Source organism: Talpa europaea, assembly GCF_964194135.1.
Source record: "Talpa europaea genome assembly, chromosome: 1".
In the NCBI taxonomy this organism is placed as follows: Eukaryota; Metazoa; Chordata; class Mammalia; order Eulipotyphla; family Talpidae; genus Talpa; species Talpa europaea.
Window position 1 is genome coordinate 56,447,118 of NC_140073.1, and position 24,432 is coordinate 56,471,549.

General features: G+C 39.5%; 1 protein-coding gene across 1 annotated transcript in view; it reads left to right on the forward strand.

Moving 5' to 3' along the window:
- Positions 1 to 20,626, forward strand: part of CCDC83 (coiled-coil domain containing 83) — a gene marked incomplete at both ends in the record, with an annotated part of 56,682 nt that extends 36,056 nt beyond the window's left edge. The window contains 5 exons of the mRNA XM_084250996.1: positions 3,307 to 3,386; positions 3,933 to 4,108; positions 8,396 to 8,522; positions 16,216 to 16,356; positions 20,193 to 20,626. Of these exons, the coding sequence (XP_084107122.1) occupies positions 3,307 to 3,386; positions 3,933 to 4,108; positions 8,396 to 8,522; positions 16,216 to 16,356; positions 20,193 to 20,626 (958 nt within the window). The remainder of the gene's footprint in view (positions 1 to 3,306; positions 3,387 to 3,932; positions 4,109 to 8,395; positions 8,523 to 16,215; positions 16,357 to 20,192) is intronic.
- Positions 20,627 to 24,432: the final 3,806 nt, after the last annotated feature.

Genomic DNA, 24,432 nt, shown 5'->3' on the forward strand with positions numbered 1-24,432 from the left:
CATTCTCTCCTCCTCTTTTCTGAACCCGCCAGACCTTAGAAATGAGCTACCCCCTTCCCTGCCAACTCCACCTCCCGCTTCAGTCAGTTCAATCTGGTGTAATAATCTGGTGTTGATTTGGATGTGAAGTGCCAATTATCATAAAGAGTAATTCTTTAATCCGCCAGATAAAAGCTGGCAAGGACAGAAAGGGAGATGAGAAACTTTGAATGGGGATCTGCATTATGCTGTCTGCTGTCTCTTATGCAACTTAACCCGGCCCTGAGTCTTCCCACAAAAATCTTCAGTAAAATTCACATCATCCATTGCTTCGTGGCTTCGTTTTCACTCGGGAGAAACATGAGTGCTTAGTCCTGCTTCAGGTTGGGGAGAGATGGAATAAAGAAGCTTCCAGGGGAAAAAACGGCATGAGCAATGCTCACAAACCCTGGGTTGAGTGCAGGTGAGGAGGCCCGGAGCCCCAAGGCCACATTGGTCTGGACAAAGCAGGACAGGCTCCTGCTCCACAGGGGGCTCCCAGATCACGCAGCTGCCAGGAGAACCACCCCACACCTGTCCCACGAGAGGCTCCTGAGTGGCTCTGCCTTGCGACCTGCCTCCAGGTGCACCTGGGGGTCTGAGCAGCCGGGTCTGCCATGGTCCTGGAGGCAGGTTCTTGCCCAGAAAGAGGACGAGGCCTGTGGGCCAGCCACCGATGCAGCCACTGAGGCAGCCACCGAGGCAGCCACCGAGGCAGCCACAGATGCAGCCACAGATGCAGCCACCAATGCAGCCACCGATGCAGCCACCGAAGCAGTCACCGATGCAGCCACCGAGGCAGCCACCGAGGCAGCCACCGATGCATGTCCTGCAGCACTAAATAAATAAATATATTATTTTTAAAAATATATTTAAAAAAGGTAAAAAATTTAAAATTTATATTTAAAAAAGATAAAAATATATTTAAAAAAGATAAACACTGGGTTAGCTACCCTAGTTTATGCTTCCAGGATTCTCTGCACTTTCCCTTTGTATTTGCCATGCTCCTGATGATTTATTTAATGTCTGCTTCCTGGCTAGGTTGTTACTGCCTTGAGGCAACTACTTAGGACATTATATAAAGATACATATAGATGACTGGATCAAGAAGATGTGGTGCATATACTACAGTGGAATATTATTCAGCAATCAAAAAAGATAAACACATGCCTTTTGCAGCAACATGGATGGAGCTAGAAGGAATTGTGCTCAGTGAAATAAGCCAGAAGGAAAAAGAAAAATATTGGATGGTTTCACTTATAGCAGGAATATAGAGGAACCAAATAAGACATCGGGGAAAAAAAATAATAACAGTACAAAACACAACAAAGCAAAAACAGCCAATTATAAACCAGAGACATCCTGCAGGGGAGGAGGTGGGAGAGGGATCAGAGGGAGGGAGGGAGGAGCACAGGGGACTGAGGTGATGGTGCACGGGTGCATTGGGGAAGGAAACTTTATGGGGACTACACCTGAGGGGGTGGGGGAAGCAAATATTGTTTAGAAATGAACAATGATGTAAAAAAAATTAAAAAGTTAATATAAAAAATACCAAAACAAATAAAATACTAAAACAAAAAAATAAAGATACACATAAAGAAATAGAGAAATGTGTAAACCCTCAATTATCCATTACACTTCTTACCCAGGGAGTGAATTTGAGTGGATTCAGGAGCTTTCCCTAGACCCATTTTCAAGTCAGAGAAATACAGCACATATTGTATATTTTATGGCAACTGCCCTTTTTTACATCTTTGCTGAGAATTCTAGTAAGATGCTAAAAAGTAGCTATTAACTCTTCCTAAGAGACATACAGAAGTTCTGTTTCCCTATTTAGACCAAAAGTAGGATATTCTTGCTCATAGAATTACTACGAGAGGAATGTTCACTAGGTGGGACCTCCAGGACCACAGGGCTAAGGCTGAGTGGATGAACGCCTATAAATCTAACACTACTGGATACAATAACATTTTTTAAACTATTTTCTATATCATTAAATATCAAGTGTTGCTGCCCTATCAGATATAAAAGTGACAAGAGAAAAGTCAGATTTATGAAAGTTATGGCATTTTAGTAAGCTATTAATTATTCAAAATAAACCAGGGAAGAAGAGAATTCTAGGAGCCCAGACATGTCTGTCTGCAGATGAGAGCTACCTGTAAAACTAACCTTTACTAAATCAAATCTTTAGAAGCGTTTATAGATTTAAAAATTGTGTGCTGTTAAATTATTTGTTAGAGTCTTAAGCAGCTCAGATTAACACTTTATTCATGCTCTTTAAAACTGGCAGCCTGGGCCTCCCTGGTGGCTTCAGGGTGAAGTCTCAGCACTACCAGCATGAAGGCCTGAGTTTGATCCCCTGCCAGGGAGCTACCCAGAGGGCGCAGCAGACCTCTCCCCTCTCACCCGCTGCCACCCTCAGCGGTGTATGTCAGTAGAGCCGCCTGTTCTGCTCTCCATTCTGTCTCTGGTGAATCCCCACCCCCAGCTCTGGCCTATACTCCCCAGTTCTTTTACACAAAAATAAATAAAATCTTTTTAAAAATTAAAATAAAATTGGAAGCCTGTAATCAGGGGATTCACTGTGGTTGCTCAGCTGCTGAGCATGAGGGGTGTTTGCACATCTGTACATCTTCAGACAAACCACAAGGAAATGCCATACTAAGCTTTCAAGGCAGCAAATTTTCTTTTAGAAATTTAGCAGGCATCTGAAAAACAGAGCACAGAATGAAACCCAGGTGCAGAGCTGCAATAGCAGGTGCACAGCTCCCTGGGCTTGGCTGGAACACGGCCCTCTCTGCACACCTACATGCCCCCTGAGGGCTCCCCGCTCTGCCTCTCCTTCCTCTCATCACATCCCATCCAGACTGTCAGCCCTCACCTGGATCGCCGCAGGTGACCAAACTGACTACTCTCACTTCTGGGACTCTTAAGTGTGTTGTTCTCGCATCTGGGAGTGACTTTCCCTCATCCCAAGCTCTTCCTTGGCAAACCTACCCCCAGTTCCTCAAGACGCAGCTCAGGTTTCTTCTCATGGAAACGTTCTGTTGTCTCCTACAGCTAAGTCAGGTGCTGCTTCTTTCTTCCCCATAGCATGGTAAAACCCCACCTTGGTAAAACCATCACCCCAAAACCCCACTGGACCATATCCTGCTCAAAAGTAGGAACCATGTCTTGGTTTTGGGTTTTTTTTTTATGTGTCTCTAGCATGTGGCAGAGAAAGAGACATTGTTTAGCAGGTAGGAATATTTGTTGCCTGACAGGCTGCTTTCTTATTTGTTCTTTTAGGAGACTGTATCTTACCCAAGCTGCTGGACAGGAAGTGCCACCTCAACAAATGCCATTGCAGTCACCAGGAACATATTTAGGTATTGCTTCATTACTACGGTGGTAGTTTTTTGTTTGTTTTTTCAATTTAGCAAACACACACTGAGCATCTGCTCTGGACAGGCACCGCAGACTCATGAGCTACTTAGGGGGTAGATATGCGTCAGCCTCTATGTTTTGTTTTTTTCTTGCAGTGCTTTTCTCTAGTCTGATTTTCAAATCAGAGTCACCATATTTCACAGTGAAGTAAATAGAAACCAGTGGAGAGAGACAGAAAGTCTTTGACACCGGTGTGGTTAGGGTTCCAGTTTAGCCAAACACAATACTAATATACATATAGGTTCCCAGGTGATCACTGTGATTTGTTAACTAACAGAAGGAAATACAGCTTCGAGTTTCTGAAAATGGGACACATTCTCACTTTAATACGTACCTTCTACATTACTAATTCTCCAGCTCATCTCCTCCAGGAGAGTCTCCAAGGGCTTTCGGATTGAAAAATGGCAAGCTAGGCATTGTATTTTTATTTTTATCTGTCTGAAACATGGACATAATTAATTTCTTTACATTCATCTCACAACCTGTAGATGTAAAAAGTAAAGACACGATGAGTTCATTGGTGGAGAGCACTATCCCGCACTTTGGTGAGGAGACCATCACAGATGAACTGCATGAGGGGAATGACAAAGAAGAGAGCATGTGCACAGAGTCTGGGATCTCTAGAATGGAAAACCTACTCTATGAGGATGAGCAGGATTTCAAGGTAAGATTCATGTGAACACAACTTTGATTATTAAGAAAATGCTGTGGGCCTCCCTGGTGCCGCAGCGGGTTGAGTGCAGCGCTGTGAAGCTCTCTGTAGCCTCTGCAATGTGGGTTCAGTTCCTGGCCAGCCAGAGAGCTACCCATATGGCATGGCAGACCTCTCCTGTCTCGCCCGCTGCTCCCCTCAGCAGTGTGTTTCAGTCAGTCTGTCTGTTCTGTTCCCCACGCTGTCTCTGGTGAATCCTGTCACCCCTACACCTCTGGCCTGTACCCCAGCTCTTATGTAAAAATAAATAAATCTTAAAAAAAAAAAAAAGAAAGAAAATGCTGTTTTACTAATGGAGAAAATTAACCAAAAAAAGGGGATGGAAAATTCCATTTGCAGTTACTAGTAAAATTTGTCCATCATTCATCTCCCTCATTGGATATTATTTCACTCCTACCCTTGCCCAATTTACTATAAATTCATTTATAGATCTCAGTTATTAGTAATTATTTAAGTTATCTAATGCTGCGTAACAATTGACCTCCAACTCAGTGGCTTATAACAATAATTATCTATTTTCTTTCAGGTTTTCTGTTGACTAGGAATTCAGGCGGGCTCCTCTAGAAAGTTCTCTCTTGGGCTTTTGGGCATTTTGATGCTTTATCCCTTCCTTTTCCCCACCCCAATCTCAGAAGCTAGTAGTTTTTCTAAGTATCTTGCTTTATTGCTTGGTTTGCTATATCAATGTCCAATACTTGTCTTTGTTATTCTGACTCACTTTACTACACATAATTCCCTTAAACTACTTCCATTTTCTGTGAAAGGCAACATCTCATCTTTCCTTATAGCAGAACACTATTCCGTTGTGTGCACAGACCACATCTTTTTGAGCCACCCTCTATCAGTGGGCTCTTGGGTTGTTTGTCCTATCATAAATAATGCTGTAATAAACACTGCAGAACATGAATTTTTTTGAATTGATAATTTCATATTCTTTGGATAGATGCCCAAGAGTGAATTTGCTAGGTCATACAATATTTCCATTATTAATTTTTTGTGGGTTTTTTTTTAAGATTTATTTATTTTATACAAGAACTGGGGTACAGGCCAGAGGTGTGAGAGGTTGAGAGGATTCACCAGAGACAGAGCAGGGAACAGAACAGGCAGACTGATGAAATACACTGCTGAGGGGAGCAGCGGGCGGCAGGAGAGGTCTGCTGCACCATGTGGGTTGCTCCCTGGCCGGCCGGGAATTGAACCTGTGTTGCAGAGGCTGCAGGCAGCTTCACAGTGCTGTGCTCAACCTGCTGCACCACTGGGGAGCCCTCCATTATTAGTTTTTTTACGGTAAATCCAGATCACTTTTCAAAATGGCTATATTAATACTCGGGTTTCTCTTCAGATCATCTAAATCTTTTGCCTTTTACCAAGATGGCTTACCAGTTTACAGTCCCACCAACAGTTTAATGTGGGGCCCCTTTCTCCACATCCTTTCTAGCACTTTTTGGTATTCTTTTTAATACATGCCATTCTCATGGGTGCAAGATGGTATCCCTGTGCAGTTTTCACCTGTGTCACCCTTGCTAAAAGCAATGGACATTTTTTTCCATGTGTCTATTGGCTTTCTGGATATCTTCTTTGGTGAGTTGTCTGTTTAGAACTTATGCTCATTTATTAATTGGGCTCTTTATTTTAGAGATAAATTGAATACTTTTTTTGTAAACCTTGGGTGTTAACCCTTTGTCAGTTGTGTAACATATGAATATTTTCTCCCATTCAGTGAGATCTATTTTTAATCTACTTATATTTTCTTTTGCTGTGTAAAAGCTCTTTAATTAGATTTTTATTTTTGCTTTTATTTCTTTTACCATAAGGGGTCAAATCTCCCAAAACATCTTTTGTCACTAATGTCATGAAATGTATCATCAATGTTTAGCTTTATATACTTTATTGTTGCAGGTCTTACATATGTTTTAATCCCTTTCAAATTTATTTTTGTGCCTGAAGTTCAGAGAGTGATGCAATGTCATTCGTCTGCGTATGAAGTTTTCCCAGCACTATTTGTTAGAGAGACTGCTTTCCCCACTGTTCATGGCACCTTTATCGCAAATTAAGTATTAATATATACATGGATTTATTTCTGGGATTTTGATCCTGTTTCATTGACTCACATGTCTATTTTTCTTCTAATACCATAATATATTAATTACATTAGCTTGTATGTTGCTTCTATTGATTTTTGTTTAAAGGTTCTTCTGTGGTTAGTGTATGATGGACTAGTTTTGTGATCTGTTGGATGGTTTGATCACAATTCGTTTTGATGGGCCATGTTTTAACTCTGCTTCTCTCTGTATTATATAATACAGAATAATATAATATTATATTTCTCTATATTTGTTATTTTGCTTCTTAATGATTGTGACTTTAGCTCGGCTTGGTGTTACAATGGTGTTAAAATTTTAGTTATTTCTGTTGAGTGCCTTTCCCTTCCTTCTGTCTCGAATGATAGTATTGTAAGATACAACTCAGTCCTACTACTATCAAGTGATGATTTAAAGACTAAAGTTCTAAATGCTATGACATTCTATCTCTGTGAGTATCTTGGAATCCTGATACCTGACATATCGTGATGACCTCAGGATAATGGATAATTATAACTCCAAAAGTTGCAGACAATTTGGTTTAATGAAAGACCTTCTTCTTTCGTATGGAAGTTTTCGTATGGAAGTAGAAATGGCATTGTATGTGATATGTACTGAATTCTACCGTAGTCCCATCCCGCAAATTCATATGTTGAAGTCTTAATACCTATTGGTACTACATGTGAAGTTTGGATCCTTAGGAGTTAAGTAAGATTAAATGAATTTATAAAGATGTGACCCAAATCCAGTAAGACTCTGCCCCCATAAGGAGAGCAGGAGCTTTTTCTCTCTCCTTTCCTCTCTTCTCCCTTCTCTCCCTTCCTCCCTTGTAAAGACACAATGAGAAGGCAGCCAGTCATTTGCAAGTCAGGAAGATAGCTCTCTCCAGAATCCAATCATGCTGGCACCCTGACCTTGAACTTCCAGCCTCTAGAACTGTGAGGAATTTATGTTAGGCCATTCAGTCAATGACATTTTGTTAGGTCAGGTTGAGCAGACTAAATACAGTACATGACTTCAGAATCCTCCTTCAGATGATTCTGAAATAAATGGTAGCCTTCTACCAATTTTCTTTTCTCCGATCTTACATTTATTTGGCTCATTATTTGTATTTTTTTAAAAATACAATTATATGCATTTTTGAAAAGTAAAACAATGCCTTTTGTTCTTGTTCTTTGAGTCTCCTAAATTCTAATGTGTTTATTGAGAACACCACTACATGCCAAGTACTTTCTAAATACTTAGGAATTTAAAGGGGGAGAACAGGAAGAAATGAAGCCCCCAGTCACCTGCAGGGCAGGCTTTACCCACAAATTGCTTACATGCTTATCAAAGACAGATACGAAAATAATTCATTACTGTCCTAGACGACTGGACCACTGGTATCAACCTTCCTGACTAGTCTGTGAGCTTAATTGCACCCCAGCACTTGGTACAACACCTGACACATACTGGACATTCAGGGCAGGTTTGCTATAGTTTAAAGGAGATAAATAGACAGAATCATGGCTTGGGGAGGCTTCCGAGAAGAAGGCACATGGGGTGGGACCTGAAATGTTTCAACTCAGTTGAAACTGGCTTTGGGTGCAAGATTTCATATAAATTAGACTTGCTTTTCTTTGTTGATACCTTTAGCTATTGGCAGTCTGGAAGAATGTGGAAACATTGTGTGTGTGTGTGTGTGTGTGTGCATGCGTTTGTATGTATCATATATACATGAATTTTGCTCGCTACTAGAATATTTATAGTCAAAGGAATGTCTGCAGATCTTCCCCTTTGTTCTTGGATGATGTAGAAACTCTGTTGTAGTTATATCCTAGCCAGTGATGGACCATGTATATGCAGCCAACACTTATCTTTCACTAACTAAACTTACATTATCTCCCTAGTCTAGCCGCCCTCCCCTCCAGAATGAGCAAACTTTCTAGCCTGCCTTTTGGGAGATCTTTGCTATATGCCAGAGTGGGTATGTAGGTTACTGAGTGATTTTTTATTTATAGTAGCCCTCATACTGCAGGTGTTATATGGTATATAGTCAATTCAGAGGGTAATGAAATCTGTCAGATAAATGTTAACTATAAAAAAAAATTTAAAAATCCTTTGAGAGTATTAACCTGCTAAATCAACTCTCCCATTCTCTTATCTCTATTCATTACAGGATTATGTCAACCTCGGCCCCCTGGCAGTGAAGCTCATGAGTGTGGAAGGCAAGAAAATGTCCATTCATTTTCAAGAGGCGGAAAGTCCACTCAAATTCTATGAAGATGTCAGGAGCCCAGAGAATCGTATTACATATAAAATAGTGAAGTCTTTTCTCTAAGACTGAAAGCTGTAAAGCACAACAACTTTAACTTGGAAACTGACAGTTGCCCATTTTATTTGTACTTTCATGTCTTTTTAAGCCAGTTGTTATTTCTAAAGGTCATAATTACATCTAAATTCAAGTTCCAAGTATTTAGCATTTATTTAAAATGCATGGCATGAGTAACAAAAATGAAAGTACACTTTATTTTTCCATATTCAAGTATTCAGAAGCATAACAGTGAACTCAGATGGTCTCAGAGCTTCCTTACCACGTAAAATATTTCACTGATTCATCTATAACTCCAATATGGTCTAGTTTAATTAGAAATATTTCTAAGAAAATTTCAAAAGTTCGCAAGACTATAGATCTTTCCCTCTGAGGATGTTGAGTCACAGTCTATAATTCAAGTCTTCTCCTCTCTAACCTAACACAATTTATAATGAATACCAAATACTGTTGAAACAAATAAGTGTAATAGTGCTCATTGGAGGAAAAATATTCCATCAAAAAATTTCCCATCAGCTATATCAAGTTTAAACTACTAAGTCCTCAAATTACTAAAAATGGATTTACCATATGACCCAGCAATTCCACTCCTAGGAATCTACCAAAGGACACAAAAATGTTAATTCAAAAAGATACTTGACTTGCCCTCTTATGTTCATTGCAGCACTGTTTACCATAGCTAAATATCCAGAAACAACCCAAATGCCCAAAAATAGATGACTGGATCAAGAAGATGTAGTGTATATACACAATGGAATAGTACTCAGCAATCAAAAAGATAAACTTAGGCCATTCACGACAACATGGACACAGCTGAAAGGGGCTATGTTCCATGAAATGAGTCAGACGGGAAAAGAAAAACATTGGATGATTTCACTTATAGGAGGAACACAGGGGAACCATACAAGGGATCAGGGGAAAAAAAAAAACTAGCAGGCAAACTATAAATTGGAAACCTTCATCAGGGAAGGGGGAGAGAAGGGAACCAAAACAGGAGGGAAGAGCATAAGAGTCTATGGTGATGGTTCACAGGTGTCATTGTCGTGATAACTTTATGGGCACAAAACCTGAGAGGAGAAATCAAACATTGTACAAAAATGGACAATGATGTAAACATAAATAAATAGAAATAAACTACTGAGTCCATTACCACTTCTCTCCAAGGGCACCACAAGCTAAGGCACTGTGAGAGTACTGTCTTTGAAGTTATTATTCCATTTCAAAATTAACTCTACTTACATAGTTTTTTTTTTAATAAGAAATGAATTTTTAAATATAGGAACACAGATAGACTGAAAATATTCCTTGCAAACTTAACCATAAGGAAGGTGATATAGATACATAAATGATCAAAATAAATATATTTTAAAGCTAGAGGTATTAAGAGAAATAAAGAGAAAATGAAGAGAAACATAACAATAAACAATCTATCTGGATGATATGCATAAATAAGATCAATCCTTAAAAATAAATAAAAGGAAATTTATTACTATGTATTAAGAGACAATTTTCAATCATCTAAGCTTTAACTATAAGAATTGAGAAAAATAGCAAAAGTAAATTTAAAGAAAGTAGAAAAAGGAAATAAAGAGCAGAAATCAAATAAAAAGCTGATAAAGGAGAAAATCAACAAGCAAAACTGTCTCTTTGAAGGGTTAATCAAAATTGATAATACTTAGTAAAGCTAATCAAAAGGGGAAAAGTCCAATGAAAAAAGGAAATATCACTGTAGATTTTAGGCATTATTAAAAATTTTCCCAATAATTTTGAAAATTTAGATGAAATAGAACCATCTCTTTGAAAAATATCTGAAAAATAGGAGGAAATAAAATCCTGAATGGTCCTAGATATGTTAAAATAATCAAACATGTACTTTAAATTTAACCCCACACATAAATTTCAAGCCCAGAAGGCTTGCATCACTGATGTTTTCCAAACATTTCACAAAGGTGTAATACCAAACACACAAACTCAGAGAACAGAGAAAAAAGAAACACATCCAAATCATTCTATTTAATTTAATTCTAATAACTAAATCTTGTAAGAGACCTTAAAAGAAAAGAAAATTACAGGCCGATATCTCTCATGAATATACATGCAAAAACTCTTTACAAAATATTAGTTTATTTAATGTAATAAACAGTAAATATCACATAATATATAATATTTTATGAATAAAAAATGCAAAGTTGATTTTGCATTCAAAAATCAGGGTGGAAACATGAACAAAGATCAGTGGATTAGATCAGTGCAAATAACCACCAGATATTGTACTCTAAGTTTGAATAATGTGTTCACTGAAGGAAACTGGATAAAGAATACATGTAATCTGCCTGTATTATTTGTGCAACTGCAGGTCAATCTCTCCAAAAAAAAAAAAAATCAATGATTTGATAAGACAAAAAGGGAACTCATATGAATGCATAGGAACATATCAATAAATGCAGCATTTGATAAAATTCAATCGTGTGATTAAAATTCATGATGATATGATAAAGTTCTTAGCTAACAATAGTAAACATTTTCCCATTGCGGTCAGGAACAAGACACGCACGCTCACTATCACACTTCTATTCAACAATATTGAACAGAACTGGAGGCTTTAGGCAGTTCTATAAAGTCAAGAAAAACAAATTACAAGGATAAAGTTTAAAAAAGAAGAAGGAAACTATCATACTTAGAAATGTGAAGATTCTATATTAAGATAAAACAAAGGTAATCTATAAACGTCTTGAGCTTATAAGTGAATTTAGTAAGGTCACAGAGCACAAGGTCAATAAAGATACATTATACTTATAACAACAAACTAGCAACAAACAATTGGGAAAAATTTATATTATACCATAATAGCATCAAAACTACAAAATATTAAGTTTAGATGGCAGTAGTTGAGAGAATGCTATGGCAAGACCTCAGTAATAGAGAAAAAGAAAACGGTAGAAGTAGATCATCCTTAGAAGCTGTTCGTAGGAGTCTCAAAATTAAAACCAATGGAAAAAAACTCTTGAAGCAGTATTTGGGAAATATGGCAACATAGTGGAAGTCCTTTTGATGAAGGGTGGGGAAACAAGACCAGAGGAGTTGTTTTTATATTTTTTGAGAGTTCTGTAATAATAAAGTTTCTGCCAAAGATATGAATGGAAAGACTTTGACTGGAAAAACAATTAAGGCAAAGCAAACCGACAAACCATGTTTTGAAAGTGGTGGTAGAAAGAGATCAGCACCACCTCCTCCAAGAAACACAGGCACCCTAAGAAGGCTTAGATATGCAAGAGTAGAAGCAAGAGGGATCCCTCCTGTGGAGGACACTTGGATGATAGTGGATATTCTCTGAATCTCAACATGAGTTCTTCCAGGCACCTCCTTTCACTGAAAAGAGGTCCATCTTCAAGAAATGGAGGTCTCCTCCTAAAAGATCTGTTCCTTCTGCACCAGGACAAAACAATAGTAGAATGGGAGGATAAGGACCAGCGTCACATGGGAGAGAAAATTATGGAGGTCCTCCATGCAGAAAGCCAATCTCTTCCAGGAGCAAGGACTAAAAGTCACCCAGAGATGATTGTTATGTCACTAAAGAAATTATTCAAGCAGAGATTATCAAGTTTCTGAGACATCAAGATTATGCGCTGCCACCTCAAGACTATATACACTGAGATTATGGCCATTTGGTTTTCATGATGACCATTCTTTTTGAAGATATAGTGATCATAACGGCTGTAGTGAGGGCTGTGATAGAGTTTATTCTGAACATCCAAATGGAAGCTCTTGCAGAGATTCATATGTTGCACTGACAGCTCATGTGTTGTACTGACAGCACAAAGGCCCCCACTGATTTATGGGTGAAGCAGTCACTGACAGCACAATGGCCCCCACCGGTTTATGGGTGAAGCAGTCACTGACGATTATGCTGTGACACCACATGGATATTACCACATGGATATGGTTGAAGTCAGTAAAGTTACTCAAGTAGTGAAAATGACATGTTGAAGTTGTCATGAGCATGCTGGCAGACAAGAACAAGGGTGTCCACCTTCTGTCTCTGGTGAATCCTTTCACCCTCCTGCACCTCTGGCCTGTACCCTGGTTCTTGTATAAATAAATAAATCTTTAAAAAATAAAGAGATAAAAGTAATTACATACTAGGGGAATATGTTGCTTCTGCATGTGGTTAGCAAAAAAAATCATATCCAAAATATATAGCAAATATCAAAAAATTAGTAGGAAAAAAATCAATTTTAAGGAAAAGACAGATAAAAGAGTTGAATAAGAACTTTACAAGAGTATATTCAGATAACTAATAAGAATAAAAATATTAACATTATTCATTAGGGGAAAACAAAACTACAAGATATCATTATATAGCCATGAGAACAGCTAAATTAAAATGTTGTAAATGGTAAATATTAGCAAGTATATAAAGCAACTTAAACTCTCATATAAATTATTGGTGAAGCATAAATTGATACAAATAATTTGGAATACGTTTGGTAGGATTAGAGCTGAATGTATGTATATTCATATGTCATAATTCAACAGTTCCACTCTGGGCTTAATAGGAAACAGAAATGAGCGCTTACATTCATCAGGAGTCAGGTATGAGAATGTTCCTGGCAGCTTCACTGATAATAGACAAAAAATTGAAACAACCCAAAAGACTATCAGCAGTAGAATATGTATATAAGTTGTGCTATATTCACACGATGAAATACTATATAGGAATGAAAAAGAACTACTATCACATGTAGCGATATGGATCAATCATAGAGACATAAAATTGAGTGAAAGAAGGTTGACACAAAAGAGCACACGTGATAGGATTCTGTTTACACAGCTTCAAAGGCAGACAAGCATACTAATCTGTAATGACAGAAGTCAGAATGGTGGTGCTTTGTGGGGAAGACCAGGAAGACCCCTGAAGGTTTCAGGTAATTTTGATCTCAGTGGCAGTTAGCATAGATGTGTTCACTTTATAAAATTCATGAAGCAAGACACTTAAAATTTATGTGCTTTACTGATATATTTTATATTCCAAAGAGGTTTTCCAAGAATTTTCCCCAAAATACCTGTATTCCAGATCCATTTTATAGAGTGAAAGTGTGTAAAGGCCATGATTATGTCTTGCAGTATGAACAGCAGCAAGAATGCTTTGTTAGGACAGCCTTTCAAAGGTCAGCAGGAACAGAAATATCCTTGTAAATGTTAGAAACATTACGGGTTTTTCAGTTTTCTTTTTAAGAGAGACAAACTTTTTATAGATATCATTTATTTTTACTTTTCTAAGATAAGGAAAAAGCAATGTACTAACTTTCCACTCTGACAAATCAAAAATCTTCTAGTCACCAACACAGCTTCTGTGTGACAGCTCACTGATTTCAGTAGGTCAGCAGAAACTGACATTGTTTTTCTCCGCACTTGGAAAATTCACCAAGAGAGGATTAAAACGAGCCAGGCATAACATGGTAGGATTCCAGCATTCATTTCTTAGTTGTGGCAGTTTCTCCTTCACTACATGAATGTGAATCAGAAGAAAATATCAAATGACTAAAAGTCTTGTTTGCTGCCAAGAAGATGTCAGAGTCAAAAAGTCCTTCTTTAGAACAGGAAGGGGAAGAATGCGCTTTCCTTCTGTTAATATCACTTCTTGTGTTTATAATTTGCAGAACAGCAGTATTTTTAAAACAAATCTGCAGTGTTTTCTTAAAGGCCCAAATCCTGTGTAACTGTGTTACAAGACTACACCACAAAGCAATCTCAATAAAGTTGTGCCAGTGTGAAACTTCCTATCAGAGTCACGTCTTCCACAAAACATTTATCAAACGAGTCCTTGGGGCCAGGCCTGGCATACAAGGCTCCGGGGAGGAAAAATTAAATTGCCCCTTTCGTGAGACAGCGGTGGTCCAGTGTGGGAGTGACGGGTCAGGGAGGCATCTCAGGGCTGGTGAGCCCTGCCTCTGTTTTTTAGCAATAACAGCAAGGAAACGCGGAAAGTGGGAGGAGACAAAGTTGTCTTTACCTTGCAATGTTTTATTCGTAGCATCTTTAGTAACTGGTTCGGAATTAAACTCAAAGTGAGTTTAGAATTTTATGGAGGTTTTAGTTCTCGGAATAACCAAGTATGTGAGTTTTACATATTGCTATTCAAGATTTTTTGGTTGGGGGAGGGCTTGGGTGGCAGCAGCTTTAGCCTCAGGATGGGAAATTGCTGATTTTGGCCCTGGAATTAGGTGTGAGAAATTCAGAAGGTGTAAGGAGACAGGGTGTAGGGAGGAAACATTCTGTGGATTTAGGCTGGGTCTTGACTCTTGGGCATTACTTCACCTCTTTCAAGCCTAGTTTCCTCATCCAGGGTCCATGGGCCTAATTCCTACATTGCAGGATTAGTTTTAGGAATAGAAAAAGTACATGGAACCTGCACATGGTGTGTAGGGATCCCAGCCCCCCTTGTTCTTGGGATATTGTCTTGGTGCCCAGAGTCCCTGCTTGTCAGCTGTGCAGGGCCACGCAGCGGGGCTCTCACCAGTGGCAAAAGACCTGGTATGCTGGGAAACCAGGAGCTGCTGAAAACAATAGGCAGGCATTAGACTAGAGGTAATATGCTTAGACTGGCAGGCATAACGGAGCGCCCCAGGCAATAGCCCCTGGTCACTCCACCCTAATCCCATCACCCACACATGCACACCCCCTATTTACTTGACCCCCTTTGTACTCAATGCCAATAAATACCAGACTGCCTTTGGATGGGGGCTGCACAAGGCTTCACATGTAGCCCTTCTAGGCTTCTCATCACTCCACATGGACTTCGAGTCATCTTACCCTCATCCCAGGCCGCTTCCAAGCTGCCACCCCACGAGGCGACAGTGCTAGACGTGAATGTATGGTAGTTGATGTGATGACTGACAAAGAGCAGTAATCTTGTCTGTTCACCTTTTTTTTTTTTAAAGATTTATTTATTTATGCATACAAGAACTGGGGTACAGGCCAGAGGTGTGGGGGGTGAGAGGATTCACCAGAGACAGAGTGGGGAACAGAACAAATTAATCTTTTTTTAATATATTTTATTTTATATATTTTTTTACATCATTTTTCATTTTTGTACAATGTATGCCTTTTCATCTTGGTTATAGTCCTCACACAATTGCCAACCCCCTTATTTTTACCATAATTCCTCCTACCCGCCCCCCCATAGTGTGTCTCTGGCTTATAGTTGCTTGTTGATTTTGATTTTTACTTTATTATAATTAGTCTAACAGAACAAGTTAATTTTTTTTTAAAGATTTACTTATTTATACAAGCACTGGGTACAGTCAGAAGTGCGGGAGGGTGAGAGGATTCACCAGAAAGAGAGGGAAACAGAACAGGCAGACTGACGAAATACACTGCCAAGGGGAGCAGAGGGCAGCAGGAGAGGTCTGCGTGCCATGTGGGACCCTCGCCAGTGGCTGGGGATAGAACCGGCACTGCAGCTTCGCAACCCAGCGATCAACCGCTGCGCCACCAGGGAGGCCCAGAACAAGCTAATCTTAACTGAAGCACACTGCTGAGGGGAGCAGTGGGTGAGACAGGAGGGTCTGCTGTGCCATGTGGGTAGCTTCCTGGCTGGGATTGAACTCGTGCTGCAGAGGCTGCGGACAGCTTCATAGGTTGCATCCTAACCCCTGTGCCACCAGGGAGGCCCTCGACTGCTCGTCTTAACAGTGCACACGCCCTAAGGTGCAGAGGTCTGTGTCTGAGAGCTCTGTTCGGCAGCGCCAACCAGCTTTTCATGGAATCGGGCTCCACACCATCCCCTCCAGCGCAGTCTCCACTTGGTATGATGTGAGATGGGCCTGACGGCCTCTGAGAGGCCATGCCCTGCGTCTATGATGAGCACCAGCATGTGGGGACAAGAAAAATACCTGGGGCCACAATTCTGAGTGTAGGGAGGGAGGCTGTGCAGCTCTGTGGGTCAGAGGTAATATTTTCGTTTCTTTCTAAGTCTTACAGTCAGACACTAAAGCAATTCAGGGAACGGAAAGGCCAGGAGATTTTTGTAGCGATAAAAGGCTGCTTGTTCAAGTCCATTTCTAACCTTGCTTTTTTCTTTTCTTTTCTTTTTTTTTTTTTTTTTACAAGAACTGAACACAACAGTTCTCTGTATTTTTCTTGGAATAAAACTGACTTTTGCACTAGACACAAGGAAATGTGCCCTCAAGCAATGGAGGCTTTCTAAATATTAGTGTCTTTAACACTATTAACTCCATTCCCATTTGCTATTCCTATGACTTGTGAGAATCCAGTTCCCATAAAGGCTGCTTTTTTTGGACCCTGACTCTTGAATTTGGTTCTGTTTTTAGATCATCCTGTTCTTTTGAACTGAATAAATGCTAAACCCTTCAAAATACCTTTCCATTTCTTCACACAGAAATGCCCTCACATTTCCAGCTCAGGGAATGAGTTTCAAAGGGACTAACGTTTCAGATATCCTCACAGAGTCTTCATAGAAGGTTTTGTCAGCATTTCCTTCCTCGAGTCCTGCAACTCTCTGACCTCTTGCCTTCTTGGGGTAAGGCCAGTTTTTTGTATAGTCTCAGCTATAAAAATATGCTGGGCCTTGCAACATTTCCCTCCTAAAAGGAATGAAAATGAACTATGTTGGCGTTTCCTCTGTGTGACTAACTGAGGATAGAAAAACATTTCTACCTAAAAGCCCTCAGACTCCACATCAGAGGGATGGCATGTCCCACTCCACCAAGGTCCTGGTGCAAGTGTGCAATTAACTTCCAATGTTTGAAGTTCCTTGACTGTTAACATTTTATTTCTGCATCCGTCATTTTCTCCCAGCTACTTAAAAATGTCTGTGATGTATGTGCTATTTATGTAAAATGTCAGCGTGGCATGCTGTTGGATCTAAAATCTGGTGAGAAGGTACACATTTTCTTTTTTTTTTTTTTTTTTTTTTGTGTATTTATTTATTTATTTTTTTGCTATCCAATGTCATTTATTTTTTTTTTATAAATTTTATTGTTATATTCCCCATACAATTGCAGCCCCCCCATTCTGACCCCAATCCCTCCCCTCCCGCCCCTGCCCCCCTAAAAGTGTCTCTGGTTCATAGTTTTTTGTTGATTTTGATTTTCACTTTCTTATAGTTATTCATTTTCCTGGTCCCTTATTTAAGTTTTCTAGATTCCTGCTATGAGTGAGACCATCCGGTATTTTTCTTTTTCTTTTTGGCTTATTTCGCTGAGCATGATCCCTTCCAGCGCCATCCATGTTGCAGCAAATTGCATGTGTTTATCTTTTTTGAATGCTGAGTAATATTCCATGGTATATATGTACCACATCTTCTTGATCCAGTCATCTATTTTTGGGCATTTGGGTTGTTTCCAAAGCTTAGCTATTGTAAACAGTGCTGCTATAAACATAGGGGTGCAGGTGTTCTTTGGAATTGATGTTTCTGTGTCCTTTGGGTAAATACCTAGGAGTGGAATTGCTGGATCATATGGAAGCTCTATGGTTAGTAGGTCCAGAAATCTCCACACAGCTTTCCACAGTGGTTGGACCAGTTTGCACTCCCACCAACAGTGCAGAAGAGTTCCTTTTTCTCCACACCCTAGCCAACATTTGTTGTTGCTAGTTTTTTTAATATGTGCCATTCTCACTGGTGTAAGATGGTATCTCATGGTAGTTTTGATTTGCATTTCCCTGATGACAAGTGATGTTGAACATTTTTTCATATGCCTGTTGGCCATTTGCATTTCCTCTTCAGAGAGGTTTCTTTTAAGCTCTTCTGCCCATTTTTTGACTGGATTATTTTCTTTGTTGTTGTTGAGTCTCATCAGCTCTTTGCAGATTTTTGTGATCAGTCCTTTATCATTAGTGTTGGGTGCAAAAATGTTCTCCCAGTTGGTGGGGTTTCTCTTTGTTTTTGTTATTGTCTCTTTTGCTGTGCAAAAGCTCTTTAATTTGATGTAGTCCCAGCTGTTTATCTTTGCCTTCACTATCACTGCCTTGGGTGATGTGTCTGTAAAGATGTCTTTGATGTGCAAATCACGTAGTGTTTCGCCTATATTTCCTTCTATATATTTTATGGTTTCAGGTCTTATGTCTAGTTCTTTAATCCATTTTGAGTTGATTTTTGTGTATGGTGTGAGGTGGTGGTCAAGCTTCATTCTTTTGCATGTAGCGACCCAGTTTTCCCAGCACCATTTATTGAACAAACTTTCTTTGCTCCAATGCATATTCTTTGCTCCTTTGTCAAAGATTAGTTGACCATAAATCTGTGGGTTTATTTCTGGATTTTCTATTCGATTCCATTGGTCTGTATGTCTGTTCTTGTTCCAATACCATGCAGTTTTGATGATTATGGCTTTGTAGTATAGTTTGAAGTCTGGGAGTCTGATGCCTCCATTCCCTTCTTTTTTTTTCAGGAGAGCTTTGGCTATTCGGGGTTTTTTGTGATTCCATATGAATTTCATCAATAATTGTTCTATTTCTTTGAAGAATGACATTGAAATTTTGATTGGAATAGCATTGAATCTGTATATTGCTTTTGGAAGGATGGCCATTTTAATAATGTTTATTCTTCCAATCCATGAGCAGGGGATGTCTCTCCATTTCTTTGTGTCTTCTTCTATTTCTTTTAACAGTGTTTTATAGTTTTCTTTGTATAGGTCCTTTACCTCTTTTGTTAGATTTATTCCCAAATATTTGACTTTTTTTGTTTCAATAACAAAAGGGGTGGTCTTTTTGATTTCTTCTTCTTCAGATTTATTGTTTGTGTATAGGAAGGCTACTGACTTTTGCGTGTTGATTTTGTATCCTGCCACTTTACTGAACTGATTGATGAGTTGAATTAGCTTTTCTGTGGAGTTTTTGGGGTTCTCTATGTATAATATCATATCGTCTGCAAATAGTGATAGTTTGACTTCTTCTTTTCCTATTTGGATTCCTTGGATGTCTTTCTCTTGTCTTATTGCCCTGGCTAGGACTTCCAGTATTATATTGAAAAGCAATGGTGAGAGTGGACATCCTTGTCTTGTTCCAGATCTTAATGGAATTGCTTTCAGCTTTTCACCATTGAGAATGATACTGGCTGTTGGCTTCTCATAGATGGCCTTTATGATGTTGAGGTATGTTCCTTGTATCCCAAGAATTTCAAGGGCTTTTATCATGAATGGGTGTTGCACTTTGTCGAAAGCTTTCTCAGCATCTATTGATATTATCATATGGTTTTTATATTTCTTTTTGTTGATGTGTTGGATAACGTTGATTGATTTTCGGATGTTAAACCATCCTTGTGCCCCTGGAATGAATCCAACTTGGTTGTGGTGAATTATCTTATGGATACATTGTTGGATTCTGATAGCTAAAATTTTATTGAGGATTTTTGCATCAGTGTTCATTAGGGAGATTGGCCTGTAGTTTTCCTTTTTTGTGTTGTCCCTGTTCGGTTTTGGTATTAGTGTAATGTTGGCTTCATAGAACGCGTTTGGTATTGTCCCTTCGAGAAGGTACACATTTTCAACATGTCTTGTAGTATTTACTGAGAACTAGCAGTTTGGATTTGTTTACTTTCATTTTTTAAGATTTTGATATTTTTTTGCATTTGATTTCCTTGAAATATTTCAAGCCCTCTAAATTATAAACTGTAATTCTTTTTTAGGCTATGAGGAGGTTAAATTTAACTTTGAAATTAAACTGGATCCTGTCCCTATCAGGCCCTGTGAACCCACCACTTGCCCAGATCCAAGCCTGAGCAGGCCACAGAGTTCCCATCTTCCAACACAGTATTCAGGCGGGTCCCACAACCCCACCGGCTCTATGGGAGGCCCCAGCTACTGTAGCTGTCACCTGGTAAACGACAAGAATAGTGGGAGAGGAAAACCCACACCCACAGATGCCCCGACCACAGCCAAGCAAACCCGAAAGCAAGCAATGGGAAGAAAGAAAAGTATAAAAGGCCGAGCAAGTCCTCAAGGGAACAATTCACCACAGAGAGAAAACAAAACTTCAGAGTCAAGCCGCAGAAATCTGGACAAGCTTCTTTCCCTATCAGACACAGAATTCAAAATCTTCATGACTAAAGAAATTAAATAATTGGAGCAGTAAAAAGAAAACATAGAAAAACAGTTCAGAAATATGCAAAAAATCAGAAAAGCAAATGAAAAACACAATCAAGGAAAAGAAGATGAAAATTTGAAGTAAGAAAATAATTGAGGGCCTCCCTGATGGCACAAGCGGTTAAGTACTGCACTATGAAGCAATCTGCAGCCTCGGAGCACGAGTTTGATCCTGGGCTGGCCAGGGAGCAACCCACATGGTGTAGCAGACCTCTTCTGTCTCACCCGCTACTCCCCTCAGCAGTGTATTTCAGTCAGTCTGCCTGTTCTGCTCCCCACACTGTCTCTGGTAAGTCCTCTCACCCCCCCCACCCCCGCATCTCTGGCCTGTACCCCAGCTCTTGTATGCATAAATAAATAAATCTTAAAAAAAAAAAAAGAAAAGAATTGAACTGCACAATGTAGGAAGATCCATGGAACAGATGAAAATTTCTAGAGAACACCAAGGAAGTAAAATAACCCAAATGGAATAACAAATCAGTGGGGTCAAAGATGAAAATGAGGAAAAAATGGCCACAGGGTTAATGAGAAAGAGAAAATAAAAAGTGTGAAAACCATCCCATGTACAAGCTCCCCCCAACAATTAAATACCTGGGAATAAACCTAACAAAAGAGGTGAAGGGCCTGTACAAGGAAGAATATACAACATTGTTAAAAGAAACTGAAGACACAAAGAAATGGAAAGATATTCACTAATCATGGATAAGAAGAATCAACATTATCAAAATGGCCACTTTATTCAAAGCAATCTACAGATACAGTGCAATACCAATAAAATATCACAACAGCATTCTTTAAGAAAATAGGACAAATATTACTGAAATTCATATGGAAACAAATGCCCAATGCCTTCATGACTAGAAAGATAAATAATTGAGGTATCACACTTCCATATTTCAAACTACACCATAAAGCCATTATAATTAAAATGGCATGCAAGGTACTGGAACAAAAACCAATGGAATTGAATCGAGAGCCCAGAATTAAAACCAACATATATCGACAACTAATCTCTGACAGAGAAGTGAAGTATTGTCACTGGAACAAGGAAGGCCTCTTCAATAAAGGGTGTTGGGAAAATTGGACAACCACATGCAAAAGAATGAAAGTAGACTACTATCTCATGCCACATGAAAATCAACTCAAAATGGATAAAATACTTGGATATTAAGAGCTGATACCACAAAATACATAGAAAAAAAATTGGCAAAACACTCCATGACATAAACTTCAGAAACACCTTTGAGGACTCATCCCCAGCATCAAGGAAAACAAAGGAGAATATAAACAACTGGGGCTACATCAAACTAAAAAGCTTCTATACAGAGAGAGAGAGACAGTAACCAAAATGAAGAGGCACCCTACTAAATGGGAGGAAGTGCTTGCACTTGCCACACATCTGACAAGGGGCTGATATCCAAGAGCTCATGCAACTCAACAAAAAGAAAAAAAACAACCCAATCAAAAATGTGCAGAAATGGGGCCTCCCTGGTGGTGCAGGGTTTAAAGTCTCAGCACTATCACTCTATCATGGCCAACCACTATGGCATGAGTTCAGTCCCCAGCCAGGGAGCTGACCCACATGGCACAGCAGACCTCTCCTGTCTCACCCGCTGCTCCCCTCAGCAGTGTATTTCAGTAGATTCGCTTGTTCTGCTCCCCACTCTGGCTCTGGTGAATCCTCTTACCCCCACACCTCTAGCCTGCACCCCAGTTCTTGCATGCATAAATAAAAAACAATCTTTAAAAAAATGGGCAGGAGAGCTGAATAGGCGCTTCTCCAAAGAAAACAATAGGATGGCCAACAGGCACAAGAAAAAAAACAGTCATCACTAGGGAAATGCAAATCAAAACCACAATAAGATATACCACCACACACCAGTGAGAATGGCAGATATATATATATATATATATATATATATATATCCCCAAAGTGCTGGTGAGAGAGGAGAAAAGGAATCATCTCACACTGTTGGTGGGAATGTGGACAGGTCTAGCCCTTATGGAAAGAAGTTTGGAGTTTCCTCAAAAGACTAAAAATGCATCTGTCATGTGACCCAGACAGCCCGCTCCTAGGCATCTAGCCAAAGAACCCCAAAACGCTAATCTGAAAGGAAACCCCGCAGTCCTATGTTTATGGCGGCACTTTTTACAACAGCCGAGATCTGGAAACAACCTAAATGTCCCAGAACAGACGAGTGGACAAAAAAGGTGTGGTCTATACACCGTGGAATATTACTCAGTGATCTGAAAAGATAAACTCATGCCATTTGTAGCAACACGGATGGAGCTGGAAGGGAAATAAAGTGAAATAAATCAGAAAAAGGTAAGTTCCAATGGTTTCACTTATATGTGGAATATAGAGCAATGAAACAACATATCAGATTTTTAAAGCAGCCAGCCATCCAAAATGACAAACTATAAAACTGACCCCTGAAAGCAGGCCATAGATTTGAAGCATTTAGAAGGGGAAGTGGGGGTGGTGGTGAAGAATGGGGAGAAAACAGCAGGCGCGGGGAGAGCACAGTGGGCTGTGTGGAGGAGAGGTAAGGTGCCTCTCCTGTCCACCGTGCGTGCCGGGGCGGTGGGAGATGTAAGGTGACGACACTGAGGAGAGAAAACCTATATTTCAGTAAAAATGGCAAGGATGTAAAATCAGAGTAACTTCCAAAAAATAAATAAAAACAAAGTATATTTAATATTTTGCTGACTCTACACTGAATCTGTATTTTTAGATCTCATTTAAAAATCTAATAATTGCCGTATGTATCAAAAGCAAGGACAAAAAAAGAATTTTAAAAATCGGGTGCTGTATGCTGGCTTTCTCGTTATTTAAAGTCTCTGGTTATTCTAGGTTCAAAATAAGTTTATTAGATCTTTGACCGGTTGCAAATCATCTGATTCTTTTAGGTGTACATCAGGAGATTTCTCCACTTATTTATTTAATTTAAACAATTGATATATAGACCTCTAGCATTGTGTCAATCTGCAACTAAACGTGCTGATTCGATGGACTGATACACGGCGGGGTGACCACAATGGCAGTGTTGGCGCCTCTGCCATCTCATGTAATTATTGAGATCCCGTCTCCAGTCACTTCACCACCATGTGTTTTAACACAAGGAAGCCGAGTCTCAGATTCAGCAACGATGCAGACATGTTCACAAGCAGGCACGAACCTGTCCTTGGCATCGCATGGACTTCCCCACGCTGTTCCTTAGGCTGCCTGACTAGTGGAATGAATGAACATTTCAAAAAATAAACCACCTGGTTCCTGTGCCCCCGCCAGCATCACCAGCACCCTAACCACCTCACCGTTTTCTGTGCTGCAGTCTTAACAAAAAGTTTAAACAGCACAGCACTTGTTAAGTAGGAAAAGAGAAACCACAGGCAAAGGAAACTGGAATGCAAAAGCTAAATTCCAGCTGCCAACTTTTGCAGAGAGCTACCGACTTCTGCAGAGTCTGACTTCAGTCCTTTCCTCCCTTGGAAAGGGTTTTCGATAAAACTTTGCTTTTACTTCTAACCTGTCATTCTCTGTGGATTCTTCCACAACCCATGCCAAGCGCATCTGGACCCCTGCCCACCACATCAGGCTCTCTCATATCTCCACTTATGTGACTTTTAGGGTTTTGAAGACATTGATCATCAAATGTTTCAAGAAATTAACATTTATTTTACTCAAAATTCTGTATCCGCGAAAGTGGCTGTTCGTTTTCCTTCAAATTATCCCCCGCTTTTTATAATAATGTTTCATTTAGTTGTGTTAGTTAATTATATGTG